We start from the raw sequence: 13,976 nt of genomic DNA, 5'->3' as shown, positions 1-13,976 counted from the left end.
AATTCAAAATTGAAAAGGATGGCCCCCTAACTCTGAGAAATTAAGATGCATTATTGGATTAAAAAATCAACCCAGAAGCAATATTTGAAAAGATAATAATAAATATTAATTATTCAGATAAAAAAAGTCACCAACTTTGATTTCATATGACGGTCATCCATCCATCATTTCTACCATTAATATGCTCTGCCCGCCAATTAATTCGTTCGTATGAGACTACATATTCAATCCTTACCTTAATAAAAACATAGAGCTACATAATTAGAGTGAGTGAGTGAGTGAGAGAGAAATATCTCTATCCTATGTACTTATGTTCCACTTTGATTGAGTTGGTTTAACAGTAAAACATCAGATTCTTGACTTTGTCTTTCAAAGGAGGTAAGGGGCGGATGTGTCGGATTTTCCCATTTTCAGGGGCATCAGGTTCCATGTAGAATCGAGCTCGGTAGGCTGCCAGATGAGCATAATACGCAGGAGGCACTGCATATATAGTAACGATTGTATTTAATAATCATATTTTTACTGCATGTTAACTATCATAATCATATGGTTGTAGCCAACAACATGGGGTGTTAGTACTAGTATTTGCTTACATATACCTATGTTTCAAGACAAGATATAACCAGATTTTTACCTATAGAAACTGATCGTGTGCATCGAGCATACCTGCAACCACATAATTAATTACTGTTAAAAAAAAAAAAAAAAAAAAAGCAAATTGTAGGAACAACATGGGAACTGATTTCTTACGTATAACAAAGGTTATTTGTCAGAGATTGTATCTCATCTGCAGTAAAATTGTTCTCGTCCCAGAGAACATTATAATGAGCAGGTCGACTAGTGCCCTGTCAATTAGCATTTCCGCGTAAGTGAGCGTTTGACTAAACATGCTACATACATATATGGGATTGGGATTCTATGCCAAAAATTCAAAGCAAAATTTCCACCACAAACCTGGATTCCTGCATGACTACATAGATAAAAGTCAAATTCGGTAGGATGACAAATCCTAGTGTCCACCACTGTTCCTGCATATCCGTTAAAAACATCAAATTCATAAGAACTAAGTTGTTACTTTTGAATAACTGTTGCATCACAATTTCAGAAGGCAAACTAGCTCAGCCACAAAATTTGACTAGATCTGTGGCACAAAGGATGCAGTTGTTTATTTGGTTTATTTGAACCTAATTTCACTGGCAGCAGGGTTGACTTGTTCCTTGGAGAAGTCATTTATATTCCATTGATCAATCACAAAACACAGAAAACCACCAGAAACGGAAGTTATTACCAGGTAGGATATTTCCGCTCTTGTCAGTGCTATTTCTGTCTTTGTGGTTGCTCGAGAAGAGTCTTGTATGGTGCCGCTTTTGGACAACAATAAATGTAACTGGGGGTTGATAACTAGCTTCCAGTGATGCACAAGCCTGAACATAGCCAGTATATAAATACATGAAAGGCATAATTCATAAAATCCGAATAAGCCGTGTTGACTAACCTTACGAATCGCATCAAGTTCATAAAGCAGAACCTGGTAGAACTGGCCTTCGCTAACACCATCTCTAAAAAAAATTATAGAATACAACACAAATTATTACAATTGAAACCCTTGACCCTTAGCGATTAATCAACTTTGGGTACTGACTGTACCGGTAAAATATTATTCTTAGTGGTTTTTGTCCAGTGGCCTTCTTAAACGACAGTAAGAGCTCCCTGCAGTAGCATGAATTATTAAACTGCCAGTAAGTACAAGTGTACAACAGCTCATACTTAACACGCAGATTTTGAGTTCATTAATACATGCAGTCAGTGAGTGATCTCAACTCTCAAGCAAAATGCAAGCTACCCAGTAAGCAAGTATTTATACAATAGAAGTGCTTCCTTGAAGACAGTTACAAAACTCAATACAAAAGAAAAAAAAAAGTGCTATGTATTGTATGAATTATAAAATCCAATATCTCAAAACCATATCAACGAAATTTGGTTGTATTAACTATCCATTTTATTACCAAATGAAATAGATCCTCATATTTCTAAGCATTTATGTCCAATGCTTTAGCCAGTTCTTTAAATATCACTGCAAAACGGGTGCCATTCTCAGCCATATTGAAGATGAGCAAATCAGGATCAACAAGCTAGAACTTGGTATAACGTCTTCATTCCTATAGACCGTTGGGAGGGTGACTCTTAACTAATGACAACCCAAAATTTAGTCATGTGAAACTCTAACAGCGTTAAAGGTACAAAACCTGATCATGCCTCCAGTAACCGTACCCCTCTCAGGGTCTTGCCAGGTTTTGAACAAATCTTGAATTAGTTCTTGCCGATGAGGCTGAGCACATACCAAACCCACGTACTTTGTAATTTCAGGCCAGTCCTGTGAGGCTACAACCTGTGTAGCAGTAGTAGTAATGGCTAAGATACATTCAACAGTAAGATTTTAATCCACAGGGTTTAATTCACTTACAGCAGCTATAGATGGACTTGAGTCCTCTCCTGACTCTGGATGAGTTACATCAGCTCCAAAAATTATTGTTGGAATGTCACTAACAAGGGGAATCCTCCAAGTTAGAGCATCTAAAAGCACAGTATTTCTTCCTCCCATCTAAAGAAAAATGAACAATATCAAGTTTAAAAGAAAAATAAAGAAAGATCATACTATACAGGAGAAATACCGTAAATATTAGCAGAGTCACAAATATATCAAATGACTCTGACAGACCTTGACATTGATTTTTAGAGACAAATTTGCAAGGTATTGCCTGCTGATCTTGAATACATGTTTTGCAAGGCAGCACTGAGAAATCAACCCCAGATCTGTCTCACAAATTCGTTTCAGATCACCTGAATCAGAGAGTGTATCACTTTCTTTGCAAAACCAAAGACAGGGTTACCAAATTAATTCCTTATGAAACTCAAAATCAGATTGTTTACATGTTTGAGGCATACTTTTCAATTACATAAGAATGAGGAAAGAAGTGCATATGTTCAAAATATATAATCAAGGTAAATTATAAACATAAAGGTATGTGACAAAGCGATGTGTCAAGTATTGTAGTGTTACAACTTCAGATTCCAACTTCCTGCACTGCATGCGTTTAACAAATGAGTCTTCGAATTATTATTGTAAGATAAACCAAATGGGTATATTGCAACAGAAACCAATACCATATAAAGGGCCATTATTGTTCGGAAGAATGGCGATAATTAACTCCAGTTCTTCCCCTTGAAGTTTGCTTGCTGCAGCATCGTACACGTATTTTAAAGCCTTCTTTACCTGATCTGGCGTTGCTGAATAGACTGGAATAACAGGTTCTTGGTTAAATTCCTGAAAAGAGGCCAGTGCCATCTTATTACAAACATATGCAATGGGGACCAGTAGAAGCAATAGTATAATATTGGGTACAGTGACTATTAGATGTCATTCATCTGTGCTTCAATTCTATATAGGAAAGCCTACCATGCCAGAGATTTGGCACGTCTGAACCAACTGTTGACAAAAAGCTTCAGCAGTGTTCTCTTGGACACTTCGAGAGAAGTTAATACATGACCAATATCTTACAGTGCTTCCATTTATCACTTTCTGCAGTTAAACAAAAAAAATTGCGTTAGATTACATAGAAATATTTGTGTTGAAAAAGAGAAATGGAAGTTTGCTGTGAATTCTTAATATTTTTCAGTTCTTGACATTAACTAACCTTATTCTTCATATTCCACTGACCTACTTGAGGCAAATGTTCTTTTTCTTTTCCAGCATCATTATACTTCAGCTATTAACAAAGGTATAAAAGAGTAAAATGTTAACAATACAAATCTGAATCTTGTAATGAGTAGATGACTTTGGACATACCCAAGGAGCCGGAAGAACCCGAGCTTCGACTGATGCAAGCTTGCTGGCTACTTTGATTCCGAACTCTTTTGCGTATTCATCTTGCCCATAATCATTTTGGTGAACTGTCTGCAAATACACAACAGAACTCTTAAAATAGCTAGCTTTTTATTTTGGGTAAATAAATAAACATTCTATCCAAGAATAACCCTCCAACCTATAACTACCTTTGGCAAGCATACTGAATATGTAAGTATAGAAGATACGGAAAATATGATGACAAATATCTACAAGTCTAGTATTTACCTTCGGTTAAACAATTATTGTCTGTCTAAGTTATTCAGTTTCATGTCATTTGGTTTATTGAAAAATAATGCGAAAATTTTCAAGGATCTGCTGAAATAGACCTGTAAGATATCCATTTCTTGTTCACGAGGTCTTTGGCATGAAACTTTTAGCAAAGAAGTTATCTGCTTTTCATTTAACCTTTTTGTGTATCTCTGTCCCTCAACTATCTTGCAAGCCTGTAATAATAATAGCATGAATTGGCTTGAAGAATCTTATATTGTCGCATACAAAAGATTGAAAAGAAATAACCAGAGACCTCCATGGGCAAGTACTTCCGGTTTCCAACTTGAAGACAAGGTAGATGAGTATATTGAATGGTATAGCCATACACCTCTTGAAAGTACTCAACAACTGACTTCATATTCATTTGATCATCAAGTGGAAAACTGTTTAAAGGATAAGGGAAAAAAAATAAAAAATCCTAGAACTTAGAACATTGGAAAATGCTTATACATATAAAACAACCATAGAGGCAAAGTTCAGGATAGATATTATTACATTAAATCCCTAGTTGGCTGTGTTGACAACCCTGAAATCTTATACTTCCTTCGTATGTTTCCCCTGTGAGTTACTTCAACTTTGATACCTCTAAGGGATTTCTTGACCTGTATAATATTGACACAACCATAATTTAATTACATTACAAAAATATATCCTAAACTTTTAAACTCAAATGAAGGATGATATGAGACAGTCACAAAAACAAGCTTTCTGCATTTCATCTGCTACTCTGTATTGTACTTAGTTCCCTGAATACAGCCACTTTTCTGGTTGACATTTTTAAGGGCAGACATAATTTCTCTGTCCTATGGATAAGCATTATTCTGACACTAATTCGATCTAATTGCACAGGACAAGCTACTAGAAAAATATATAGGTGGCTCTTTGGGAGTTTAGATGAAGCAACTACTCTCAATTTTAGGCAGCAAATGAAACAATTAGATCTCCTTTGAGGAGTTAGAGTGAGCAGCACAAGATCACTAACATGGATAAACAGGATGCTTTTATCATTTGATATATAGTTATTGAAATTATGCATTAGATTTACATAAATACCTCCCCAAGTTTGTCCAAAATTATGATACTTATGAAAGGTATGATCACATGGCTTCTATGACATATAATACCTTAAAACGATCTGCATCTGACAGTGGTCTTGCATACACATCTTTATCCAAAACTTTGGCAACAAATTCAATGACAGGAAGTGGTTCAATGAAAGCAGTTGTGGACATGTCTGGAAAGGCAAGAAACATAAGAAAAGAAGAATACTAACCGTGGCAGTGAAAATGAATGCCATAACAATAATAATTAAATGAATATAATGTTTCCGAGGACTCCTACCAATATTGAGTGACAGTCCCATCTGAGTAGGTCTTATACTCTGGTAGAAACCACGCCATGACTCTAAACCACCACCCAGCTGCTCTGGTGTCTTAAAAATAGGAGAATAAAGGGATTTTCCAAATGGTAAGTACCTAGATGCATTCATACAAATGGATGAAGAATCTTATACTTACCGGCAGAAACTTCAGTTAAATTAAACATGAAAATTGTAAACTCAAATTTAAGGAAATAAAATGAACCTTTGAGCCGCAATTTCCCTTAGCACAATATCTATAATCTTAATGGATTTTTGAGGGGAATCAACTTGTTTCCCAGAAAGAAGCTGGCGTAACTGTACCATGCTAGCAAGAGCTACAAACTTTATCACCACTTTAAATTCTCGTTTCCTGATATAATTAGTGATATTTTAAGCAGCAGTACATTAGCTTTAAACAAACACGCCAACTAAAAACTCTAAATTCCAGGAAAACATGACCAGTTCATAGCAAGTGAGATACTAAATTACCTTACGTAACGCGTGCCCCTCTGTTGATCAACCAATGCAACGGTAAACTCTTTTGAGGTAAAAGGAAGCATTCCAGCTGTGTAAAGGGTACTTCCTCCATCATAAACAGGAAGCCTCATCCCCAAGTCACTGTTTCGATGAAGTTTTACCAACTGGGTCATAATAGCTTTGTTCAATTTAAGAGAATTAACCTCAGGGGTTATCTTAACCTGCGCCAGAAAACAAAACCAAAGTAACTCTACATTAGCCATTAAACCTTAAAAAGAAACATCTTTAAATACAGTAGTTTTCTGATATAAAACTAACACTATAGTGACTCAAGTCTGATCCTGTTATCTCGGTAAGAAAGTGATTGGCTTTAACAATGCACTTGATTCCCAACTGGCCATATCCAGGCCTGCATTGGAACTTAAGGCTTTTGCATGAACGGTTTGAATTTAGATCAAGCGTTGAATCTGGTAACCTCTCTTCTTTGGCTCCTCTATATCTTCTTCTTCCTTTCTTTCTCCCATTACAATATTTTACATCTTCCAAGTTATCTCCAGTTCTTGGCATCGCCTCAAATAATTTCTTCTGGTTCATGGACGCCACATAGTTCTCCTCAGGGTCTCTTTTTTGCATGAGGGGCATATCTGTACAAAAACAAAGACCACCTTCACTGAGTTCTTCAAAAGGAAATGCTAGGACTTTGAAGACACTTGAAGCGTTTTAATAGACCAGCAAAACACACACACACACACACACACACACACACACACACATATATGGCCGTATTCCACCACACGAAGAGACAGAAATGACAAAATGAAAGGTCAAAGATGAGATATATATGAAAGGTGATTGCTCAATATTTTGCACTTTACGTTGAGAATCTTTGGGCATATATAACAGATGGGTTCTGGATTTTTGATTGTAGGACAGAGTACAGACACTTAGCACGGCTGCAAGCTAAACAGAGGCAGAACGAAGCATCAAAAATCGACAGTGTTTTATCACTTCTCAGTGCTAAGCTTATGCATCTCTGATCAAAGCAAGCAGACGTGAAAAAATGCAGAATTGACAACACAAAGCTTTTGAAAAAGAAATAATTTTTTTTTTTTAATAAATTAACTCTACGAGTCTAGAAAAACATTAACGGGTGAAAATAAGAAATGAAAAATGTAATTTCAGAGCAACAAATCTTGTCATTACTTCTGGCGTAAGGTAGGCTTTCGATTTCAGATAAAATTAATGGGTTCCATTAAATCCTCCACTACTTGCTTTACCACTACTACTACTTTATATTGAGATTAGAAAGTGTGTGGATCCGCCTTTGTATTGTCCCCAATCACAAGACTATGAGCTTTACAGAGACGATTATGAAATGCATTAATATGTGCACCTGAAAATAATGGATACATTGCGTCAGTATGTTTCCAGTGGACAATCCATTTGTTTTTATTCTCGGGTTTTTATGGTGTAGAATAAATTAAAAGAAATTAAAGAATTGAATTTTATTTACTCCCAACTAGTTTGCAGGGGTGGTGCTTGTAGACTACTAGCATAATTATACACAAAACTCCATCCCTTCTACTTTTCGGCGGAGATGAAGGACAGAAGGAGCTTTAACTCATCAAAAAGCTTATCTTAAAGTGACAAGACATACAACAATCAGCGCCTAGACTGTAAAAAGCATTAGTAAATAGGACAAGGCTTTTAAAGGTGATGGACGACATGGGTTGTAAAAGAGAATATCAGCAGTGTATGTAGTTCCTCTTGTTTATAAACCCAAGACACATGTTCTTGTAGCTGCACCTGCATTTCTCACTGGCATTTCCACCTTTTGGTGGAATATAGTCTATAATTAGATTACAGTACAACTTATGGGTAATACAATAGTATTCATCTTTCAACTCAACAATCGCTTCTCTTTCCTAGCAAATAGATTTACAAGCCCATCTACCATGATGGACCGTCTGAGAGAGGCCTCAGCCTAGCCCAATCAATCGAGCCGGGTTTTTTCCGGTTTAGGCACAAAGTAAGAAAATAAAATTTGGAGAACGGGCGATGAGATATGATGACAAATCATGAATAGAACATAGTTAAGGAAGAAGAGAACAAGTGATAAAAGCCAAACCAGAAGAAAGCTAACGAGAAAGTTTCCACTACATCATTTAGTGCCGCTGCCCTACCTCAGTACTCATCACGTGTGAATGTGATGTAACGTCTTTAATTAACCTGAGTGAAAAAATTTAGCTTTATGCTATCCATCGCCAATATAATATGCAACATCTATTCTTATATATATATTATTATTTTGTGGCCAATTAAACTCGAAACTAAACAAATTACAGAGGGAGAATGAGAGAGAGAGACATTAATATTTAATGGCTTAAAAAGGGAAGAACGCCTTGGCGACTAAGAGTTAGAGATATGGTAGGGTGAATCCACAAAGTACAAACAAACCTTTTGCTTTACGTTAATGTCTTTGTAGCATATCATATTATTAAAGGCGTGTCTACCTCGCCATTAATGCAATGCTTCTTCTTAAAACTGGAATCTGCCTATCTTCACCAAACCAACTGCTGCAGTCTGCACAGAATATGTTAATTTGGTAAAGAAAACAAAAACAATAGCTTAAAAACTGCGGCTAGCAGTTATAAGTCAAACCTTCACCCACTGCAACGCATACAATGCGGCTCAAGATTCAGAATACTGACAAATTAATGCATGGGAAAGAGAGTTTATGATTTGGTAGGCAAGTGAGCTAGATGACGCAAATGTGCATGGTAGGCTAGGAAATCTAGAAACAAAAAGTTCAAATATTGTACGAGAATAAAAATTAATTATAGAAGAGAAAAAAGCTTCAAAGATCTACTGCTGTGCTGTGCACTGTGCATTAAAAGTGAAACTGGCTGTGAGAGGATGAATATTTATACACAAGATGCCAAAACACAGTTAGATCTTCATCTTCCCAAATTTTTATTAAGTTGAAAAAGAAATTAAAAAACGATTTTAGAAAACAAAGAAACCATTGAAAACTTAAAACAATTTCAAGTTAAAGAACCTGGAAAATTAATATGATTCAGACTAGTTACCAGGCCAATGTGTTTTCCTCCTTGATGTAAACACAGAGAGAACTACAAGCTTGTCAAAGCGATCAGGAATTATTATATCATTTATCAATGTAACGAAGATGAATATACCAGGAAACTACCTATTACTGGTGAGAGAGTGAATTTATGAAAATGATGAAACTGTGGTATCGGCATAATAATTGTTTTACTGTCTCTCTATCCTGAGACACCATCTTTAAGAAAAAAGGAACTTCAAACAAGAAAAAGTAAGGGATATACATAAGCTTTGAGATGGGCTTTCAAGCATGCGCCTGCATTAATCTGATGGTAAAACACATTAAGAAAATTTTCTAGTAATAATTATTGAAAAAAAAAAGAATTGATTTGATAAAGAGTAGAGTGATTAATTAGTTGAAGAAATCAGTAAAGGTGCAAGATTCCATACTTTGAGAGAATGATTAAAATGGTGGTGGTGGTTGTGTGACTTAACTGACCACTGGAACTGGTCCTTTTTCCTTGGAGCCCCGACAGGAGGGTCAAGTTCTTGACTGGTATGTCACCGGAATGTGAGTTTCCAGCAAGCGGGAAAGAGCAAGAAAGAGAGAGAGAGAGTTGCAATGCAAAAACGGAGCACTGAACTAGCTCTAAAATGAGGTGGTGCTGGCACTACCTCCGAGGCTATATATACACACTTCAAAACTTATATAAAAATTAAAATTACAAAAGTTTTATTTCGGCATAACATTATCTATTTAATCACTAATCATTCAACTTAGGTCCTGAATATATATATATATAAAAGTAACACATTTTGTTGTTATAACCATAAAGAAAATTAATGTGAATGTTTATTGTCAAGAATGAGTGGCTAAGACCGTAAGAGGGGTAATTTGAAGAAAGTTGGAGTATATCTGAGAATTCTATTTGAGAAGACAAGAGAGACAATTGAAATATCAAAATATGTCCAAAAGATAGATTCAGATAAATTCAATTGTAAATATATCATATATTTATACAAAAGTTTAACTATATAATAAAAAATTAAAATAATATAATTAAACTTAATCAGAAAATTAATTGAATGAGTAATTATAAATGATTACCAATCACAATAATATAATTATGTTTAAGAAATTGTTTGATTGAGTAATTTTGGAAGATTTTCAATCACAATAATATAATTATATTTAATCAAAAAATTGATTGATGGAATGATTTACAGCATTTATATTTCATCTTTTATGATATTAAAGCCATGCCCTCAAATATAATAGAGAAGAATAGAAGATATTGAAGTTAAGTATCTTGTGGGATGGATATGACATCGACCAACTCTCCATCAAAGGAAAAGATATTTGATCACGTAAAGAACTTGGGAATCAGCGCAAACTAATCACCCTTTCCACAGGGCAAGAAATTCATTAATCATTCAATTTTCACCCTCAATCTTCAAGTTATAATCATGGCATCAAAATCAAATCTTTTTAAAAGATGGATTTAACCACTTTTTACCTGTCATGTTGCTTCTTTCTTATCGAGAAAAAAATATGCTTTCTGTGCGATTCCATGGTCAATTTCAACGCAGAACTTAGATCTCATAGAATCTATCCACCCGGCACCATCTAATATATGTTATCATCGGCATCTTTATCTTATTATGATGTGAAAGGACGCTGGAGGACGGATGGCGAAGAAACTATATATATTGATATCCCTAAAATTAAAAATCATAAATAATTTGGAGCACATACATCAATAACGGTTCAGCTAAACTTGAAAACAGTCTTTACTTTATGCAGATAGAGGTCTGATGAAGAAAAGTACCCATACCATTTACATATATAAAAATATACCATTTTCTTTCCATGCTTATATATATATATAATTATATATAGGGTTTGGGTCCATACATATTTGTTCAACCAAGCAGAATTAATAGAACACACAATATCAATGGAGATGATCATTTACATTGAATATCGCCAGCTAATGAAGTCACATTCTGTTATACGAGGAAGATGCCAAAATGACAATCAAGAAAAGTCCCTCATAAACTTATGTTTTAAACAAATATTTAATATCGCTACGTGTATATAGCAGCATTGTGGCTAAGAATAGAAAAGGTCAAGTCATAAGCACAACATTATAACAAATACAAACTCACAAAGGAACGTAAATGAATCATCAAGTTCTTACCTGTCAAAGCTCAAATACTTCACCACTAATTTCTGTTCCTCAATTTCATCACTGCTATCAAGCTTGAGAAGCAAACTTTGTTATGTGAACATCACAGGTTTTACGATAAAATGAGTTGATTGGCTTTATTGGTGGAATCAGATTAGCTCCTCATAAGCAGATTATACAAGGACTACTAGTACTGGAGAAAGTAACACTACGGAAGAAAATCTAGAGTATGTAACTTGGATGAAGAAGGATCAAGCCTTGTTGCTTTCAATACATTAAGCCAAGGAGTACTATCTCATGTAGTAAACACTCTACTTCTTTCGAATTATGGAAGTCAATTGAGAGTACAGTTAGAACTTAGAACTGAGTCTATAGCTAGAATTCTTCAGCTAACTACAAAACACTTAGAAAGGTCAACAAAGTATTTGCAGTGTTTTGCAAAAATGAGGAATGTATAGCTGTCCTATATCTTGTGAAGATTTTGTATGCAAATATTAGCTTGTATAAGCCTTGAATATGAATGGCTGGCAACAGGGGTAAATGGGTTAGGATTTTAATCCATTCGGGAACTTAATCTCACCCTAGTTTTAATTGAGTTGGGTAAATGGATTAGGGTTCGCGGGCTTTACCCAAGTTAATAATAATTTAAAAAAAAAAAAAAACATATAAAACAAAAAACTATCACTTGAGACTACTTACTCTACTCTTATCTTAGGAAAATAATACAGTTACCGAAATGAGCGTATCGAATTCATGCACCGAATGATGTGGCGTAATCCTGACCGTTGATTAATTATAAATTAATATTAATTGACGATCAAGATTGTACTACGTCATTTGGTGCATGAATTCGATGTACCCCTTTCAGTATCTGTAGCATTACTCCTTATCTTATCACCGAATTATTTACCCGATTCGCATTTCGCCCCATCTACTCTTAACACTTCACCTCATTTATCACTTAACTCTTAATTTCACATTTATTTCAGTTAAACCCTTATTTGTCTCTCTCTCTTCAAAGACTGGATTTTGCTTGTTACTTCGTCTTCAACTTCTGTTTTCTCTACGTAGAAGCTATACATTACCCACTCATTTTCTTCCCTTTTCTGTGGTAACTAAGCTTGCAATACACAAACCGTTACTGAGTTACATTATATACTAGTCTTTTGTGGTTTCTCAGATTTATTTCCGTTATCAACTCTTATTTCTTTTTCAATCATTATACTTACATGTTGTTCGTTTGTAGACAAACACAAGTTTTCATAAAGGAATTTACTTTCTACATTTGTTCTTCGGCAGCATCTATTTTACTATTTTTCCACTATCCTATTCCACTATTCTATCCTAAAAACCCAAAAAACGTATTTGTTTCAATATTCTTAAAATTCAATCATACTTTATTCAATTCAAAACATTAATAATTATCTTTTTCATAAAAACAACCCAACTCAATTCAACTTTATTTTTTCTAAAATACTATTCTAAAAAGCATAGAGTAGTGAACCAAACAAATATTTTTTTCCTAAGGCACGACACATACAATCAAGGGTATTTATGTAAAATGGTATTAAACTATTCAACATATTAGGACAATGATAGAATTTCATCTTTTCAGTTAAGGAGTTTAGTTAACAAACGGTGGAAAAGGGAGGTTTGGGATAATAATTGAAATGTGAAGGGAGGTTAAAAATAATGTTATTTTATACTCGTAGGGTCTCACAACTAAAACACAAACCTCATGGGAGGTGAGGGATAATAACCCTTTTCAAATAATATATTATTATATCAAAATTTGCAACATCTCATTTAACTATAGTTACAAAATTTGTGATAAAGAACAAGTTTCTATAATTTGCAATCACAAGAACAAATTTACAAATACAACAAAATAGTTATTCTTCAAATTGCTTTTACATATAATTGAAAATAAATACCACATTTCTTTCCGTAAATAATAAAAAAACCCAAAAATACATCATCTTCTCTGCCAACCCAACCCACCGTCACCAACCACAAAGATCAAACAATAAAAGTTTTTTTTTTTTTAACCACCGAGGGTGTCTGAGCTAGCTTGCACAACCTCGACTAATTTCCTAAGGTTTTAGAATTACCGACCAAGTAAGAGTNATATTTAATTAAGCTACTATATTATTAAATTTTTCATATTATATATCACTTAATTATACAATATGTTATGTTCATCAATTTACCATACTATATTTAACTAAACTATTATATTATTAAATTTGTTATGCTATAGTGCTATACATCACTTGATTATACAATATGTTATGTTCATCAATTTACCATACTATATTTATTATTTATTAATTGAAATCATATGTTATAATATTTAATTATTGATTACATTTGAAAAAATATGAAGCAATTATGTTATTAGATTTACTATATTATATATCATTTGATTATACAATCTATTATGTTAATAAATTTGTCATGCTATGTATCATAATAATTTATTACTTTTTAATTAAAATGCTATATACTTATATATTTAATTATTGATGACATTTGGAAAAAAATAATCCAAACATATTATATATATATAAGAAAAACAAAAGTATCATAATATTTTATTATTGATAACCATTAAAAAAAATTCATCCAAACTAAACCAAATATGATATAAAAAAGAAAAAAAAAATATAAATTATAATAATGCATACCATGTTTTTTGAACATAAACGAA

The 13,976-nt window shown here is 33.8% G+C and overlaps 1 protein-coding gene across 1 annotated transcript; it reads right to left on the bottom strand.

The window, feature by feature from the left end:
* Positions 1-334: 334 nt before the first annotated feature.
* Positions 335-6,662, bottom strand: LOC116128381 (protein argonaute PNH1-like). The gene is made up of 22 exons (XM_031414089.1): positions 6,333-6,662; positions 6,027-6,235; positions 5,761-5,907; positions 5,519-5,652; positions 5,302-5,411; positions 4,673-4,779; positions 4,431-4,560; positions 4,234-4,350; positions 3,848-3,955; positions 3,696-3,767; positions 3,458-3,580; positions 3,166-3,325; positions 2,720-2,841; positions 2,465-2,602; positions 2,247-2,389; positions 1,648-1,710; positions 1,496-1,559; positions 1,289-1,424; positions 955-1,028; positions 751-845; positions 635-666; positions 335-480 (listed from the first exon to the last, which is right to left on the bottom strand). Exons 1-22 carry the CDS (start codon positions 6,654-6,656, stop codon positions 335-337), a joined length of 2,754 nt encoding a protein of 917 aa, XP_031269949.1. The 5' UTR covers positions 6,657-6,662.
* Between the last annotated feature and the right edge of the window lie 7,314 nt (positions 6,663-13,976).

The sequence above is a fragment of the Pistacia vera genome, unplaced genomic scaffold (assembly GCF_008641045.1).
Source record: "Pistacia vera cultivar Batoury unplaced genomic scaffold, PisVer_v2 Contig2, whole genome shotgun sequence".
NCBI classification, from domain to species: domain Eukaryota; kingdom Viridiplantae; phylum Streptophyta; class Magnoliopsida; order Sapindales; family Anacardiaceae; genus Pistacia; species Pistacia vera.
This window is presented reverse-complemented; position numbering and strand designations above follow the sequence as displayed.